This window comes from Oculina patagonica, chromosome 2 (genome assembly GCF_052425735.1).
Source record: "Oculina patagonica isolate OP01 chromosome 2, crgOcupat, whole genome shotgun sequence".
NCBI classification, from domain to species: Eukaryota; Metazoa; Cnidaria; class Anthozoa; order Scleractinia; family Oculinidae; genus Oculina; species Oculina patagonica.
This window is the reverse complement of record NC_135759.1, coordinates 44,840,287-44,844,844: the sequence shown is the minus strand read 5'-3', so window position 1 is coordinate 44,844,844 and position 4,558 is coordinate 44,840,287. Positions and strand designations below refer to the sequence as shown.

The 4,558-nt window shown below is 42.5% G+C and overlaps 1 protein-coding gene across 1 annotated transcript; it reads right to left on the bottom strand.

The window, feature by feature from the left end:
* Positions 1–472: 472 nt before the first annotated feature.
* On the bottom strand, positions 473–2,662 carry LOC144644849 (mothers against decapentaplegic homolog 6-like). The gene is made up of 4 exons (XM_078504395.1): positions 2,072–2,662; positions 1,832–1,897; positions 1,643–1,726; positions 473–1,415 (listed from the first exon to the last, which is right to left on the bottom strand). The coding sequence occupies exons 1-4, from the start codon at positions 2,469–2,471 to the stop codon at positions 826–828; spliced, it is 1,140 nt and encodes a 379-aa protein (XP_078360521.1). The 5' UTR covers positions 2,472–2,662; the 3' UTR covers positions 473–825.
* Between the last annotated feature and the right edge of the window lie 1,896 nt (positions 2,663–4,558).

The following is a 4,558-nucleotide window of genomic DNA, read 5'->3' as shown; positions in this document are numbered from 1 at the left end:
GCGGTGACACATCACTGCGCTGTGCGCCGTGCGCGCGCGTGCCTGATTGAAGTCTTTGACCATAAATGGTTTCTGCTCAGTCAACATGGATGATTTATCATCGGCCGTAATGTACACAAAGTGGTCTCAGAGCGATAACTATGAATATATAGCTTAGCTGTGTCAAAAGACACTATTTCTAAACATTAATCACCCAAGATAAGCGAGCTGTCTGAAAGATTTCGAACGCTTCATTAACCGTTCACAGGCTTTTACAGGCTTCACGGATCGCTTTAGAAGCGAAGCATTATGCAGAAACAAGCTCTTCTTTCAATCGGAACGGATAAGTCTACTCGATCGAATGTCTGGCCAGCCGCGAATGACAGATTAGTCTTGAATGACATCGGCGTAATTTCAGGACGAAAATGTACTCAACACCTCCATACCGGATGCCAAAATACTTCAGTGATTCAAGCAATCACAAAACACGAGCCTGATTAAAAATATAATATATTCATTTTTAGGTGTATTTCTTCACTCGCGTAACAACATTATACAACAATAAGCTGTACAAAGGATTGTTTCTCCTAGGGAGAAAACTACTTCGGTGTCCAAATTCGACATGTTCTCGGACTAGGTCCGTCACTTTAGTACCTTAAATTATATTTTGGTCCAGTCAATATTCTATATACAATATACATAATATAATCTATGACGGTATCATACTCATGTGTCTAAGACTCTGTGAAATGCTAGACGATCGATCGAAGACAACGCCGCATAAACAAATCGCCTTCCACCGGATCTTCTCTCTCTCTCCCTACCTCCCTCGCACAAACACGCATGCTACCGCGAAATAAAGAGATGTACTTCGATCCAACATGGACAAGACGTTACAAGCGGCCGGCAATACTGTGAAGATGTCGTTACTCCCCAACCTTTCTTAAAACTAATTCGAACCGATTCAGGGTGATAGCACCGAACTCCAGCGCTATCCACCGCCCGGCATACATCAGGACTGAGTTTGCTGTAATCATACACCTTTAGTGAGTAACCGGGAGGAACTTTATGCACAAGAATTTTATGTCTCGTTTTTCCACCGGGACTGTTTTCATTCGAGTAAGTCAGTGTTGGGCCATTTGCGAATAAAGCGTGGTTGCTTCGATTATAAATCCATATTCCGTCTTCTTCGCGTGTCAACTGTAGTCCATAACCGATTTGTGATCGCACTTTCTTTGTTCCCTCGGGTACATCGGTTCGCCGATTTAGCGCTGCTAAACAGAACCCGTTAGGCTCTGGCAGTGTTTCGAACACATTGATAACATCAGTAGTTCCTTCAAATGACGGTCCAATTCTTTCGCTTTGCTCCCAGTAAGCTATCGAACACCAAGGTCTCTGGGGCCAGTGTCGATCCGCTGGCAAACGGCAGTCTGCTTCTGCAATAGCAGCGAAATATTATCAACACGGCTACTAGATTCTACAGTTGCTGAATTCAATAAATAATTGACACTCCGATGGAGTGGGGTTTAAACGCACTCACAACACTCGAAACAGCCCGATAAGTAAAGGCTTCGCATCCCGGTCAAAGAAAGAGATAAATATGCGACACAACAAAACCGCAAAGAAAGGTCACTGGAAAATATTTGAAAATTTGTAAGCTAACCTGATGGTTGTGAAGTAGACTGTATGTACGAAGTTCTGCTATCCAAGGGACAAATTGTTGACTGGGTTATGTTGCTTATAAACCCTGCAAAGTAAAAGGAAAAATCTGTAAGTGAAGCAGACGGATTGAATGTCTGGAAGCGACACAAGCACGAAACTTCATTAACATCAAAGTTTCCAGCGTACATACCTGAAGATTCGTCATTTTTTAACTCCATAGTGCTCGGTAGCGCCGTATAGATCGCACTGACTGGCCCTGTTAAGGAAAAAACGGAATAAATCACAAAAACAACGAAACGAAAAACCGAGAAAGAACTGTCTCGTATGCAAATGAGATGCAAAAAAATATATTATTATAAAATCTCGAACACAAACACCGACACAAGAGCGCTTTGAGCAAGATTTCGAATTTCAATCCTTAAAAACAAACCTGTGTTCATGATTGCACTGTAGTGGTAAGGGTTAATACACACTTTCTTGTCGAGGTCATTGCGTGTCGAGCAACAAGGAGCGCGCTTCAGTTCAGCCGAGCTTCGAACTTGCGGCAGCCGAAATACTCGGTACAACACAAGCTGCGGTTCAACCACTTCTCGCCTGCAACCCAGTCTCTCCAATGTCGGAAAGAATATACAACTTGTTTCGAGGCCGCCGTGCGATTCCAGCGCCCTTCGCAGGACCGAGAACTCCTTCTCTTTCAGTCGCTTCAGGATCGAGTCAGTTATTGATTTGAGTTCGGCACTTTCCTCAGGCGAAAAATCCTTGCGGCCAGCGGGAACGAAGTAATTCTCGAGTACGGACAGTTTGCTTACAAGTCTCAACAACTTGAACATATAAGCTACACATTTGTTCTTAGCGATCACATCCAGCCCTTTTGAGAGGTGTGCGTGGCCTATAAAGCGAAGGAAGGATCGAAGTTCCTCGATCACGTCGCAAACTCGAATGTCTAGACAACATGTAAAGAACTGGCAGATTCACATCAACTAATTCGCTCACGACCATTGCACACAACGGTAACTCAGCGCCGACTTGCCAGCAGAATGAAAACAATCCTATTGGCTGAATAGAAGTCACGTGCATGTCTAGACACTTTGTCGCGTCTATAGTTGTCTGGATGTGGTGTTACGCAAATAACAATTTCAATAAGCTGTCCTGCGAAGTGATTGGTCGGGATTATGATGGACGGAAATCGTTCATGATTCCCCCCAAAGATCGAATTCACAATGAGCTCATTCCACCTTGTTTGTTCGAAAGCTGTCTCGTTCCTTTGTGGATTTGGGGTATTTTGTATAGACCATGTGGTGTCTTTCTAAAACAGTCCGGTGGGCAGCCCAGATGTTTGGAGTTAACTCAAAATTCTACTTTGGATCGAAAACTTTTGTGTTTTACCGACCCAGTTTTCGGAACGCATTCCTTTTCCAATATTACGGATCATAGAATAAAGAGGAATTTAGCTTAATGCCAAATTCTCGAAATAAAATCCATTGCGAGTTGTAATTGATGGGTTCAATATTAGCGCGCCAGTCACGGAGGGGTTTCAATAATCTAACAAGATTAATATAAGTTCGTTTACCTTTTATTCCAGTATGAATGTACCAGCTGAGGTCACTGTTGAAGTCCTAAAACCCACAAATATTTTTCTTTTTTCGCATTTTGTTAATTTAGTGAAAAACAAGGTAGCTGACACACGCCGCAATAAATGTCACCATCAAAGCCAAATATAAATTTTCCATAATTTGCTTTAATAAAATCGTACTTGTCAGCGGCTTCATTTCCAAGAACAAACGCGACAGTGGGACAAAATTCTGTCATGACCTTGAGAAAAGGATCATCCGCCCTTTACTAAGATATGTTTCCAACAGCCAATTACTCTGATATCTTATCGTAATTGTATAAGACGTACTGCGGTCAAAAACGGTAAAAGTGCCGCGTCTATTTTTTTCCTCAAGTGTAAGTTGAGTCATATAAGTCGAGGGAGGCAGTGTTTCCTCTTGTCTGGTCTAATTTATTAATTTGATTCCCTCTAAACAGTGTCTAAAAACAAAACAAAACAAAACAAAAAAGTAAGCTGATCAAGTCATAAAAGTCACGTGAAGAAAGAATAAACAGGCATCCAAATATGCTGTGCACAAGACACGCGCGCGTCCTCCTCCACCAGGGAAAGGTTTCTTGTAAAGCACGATGTTAATAGATTAGGTGAACCGCGCAATCAGAATTGTAAACGGGGCCTGGGGCGAAAAGTCTATGTTTTGGTCAGCGGCGTTTTCGAAAGGCTTCTTTCAACGCGCGCGAAATTTGTGGCGGGCAATAATTGTCATTACGAGTGTACAACAAGCGGGAAAAGCGAGGTAAAAGCAAAAACAACATCAACGCTAATAAGGACAGCGTGGTAAAAAATGATTTTATATTTACTCAATCTAACAATCTGGCTGATCTCTAGATTCGCGAGATTCAGCAACGTCCAGTTTGTCGTTTGCCTATAAGTGTCAAACTATTCGTTATGCACAATCTCTTCCCCACAATCCGCTTTTCTTACGGTCAATTGCAGGGCAATCAGTTTTCAGCAGAATAAACGACCGAAAGTCTGAGAATCGCAGACATTCACAGCGGACTTGGCCAGAGACCGCATTCTTGGTGCTGACCAAAACAAGAGCGGGCTCTGGGGACGAGATTGGCTTTAATCGTGCTGTGATACACAGGGCGCATGCACAAAACCTGCTCATCACCCGCCATGTTTTCCAAGAATTTTATAAATTAATTTTCTTTTATCAATGTAGACTATAGTGAGGCTACGGAATGTAACTTCGCGCAGATGATGAATCCACTGGCTAATTATAAACAGCACGATGATTGCTTTTCAAAGTTGTGAGATCATAGCTTGGATTTCATTTTTTGTGCTTCAATGCCGGTACACTATTAC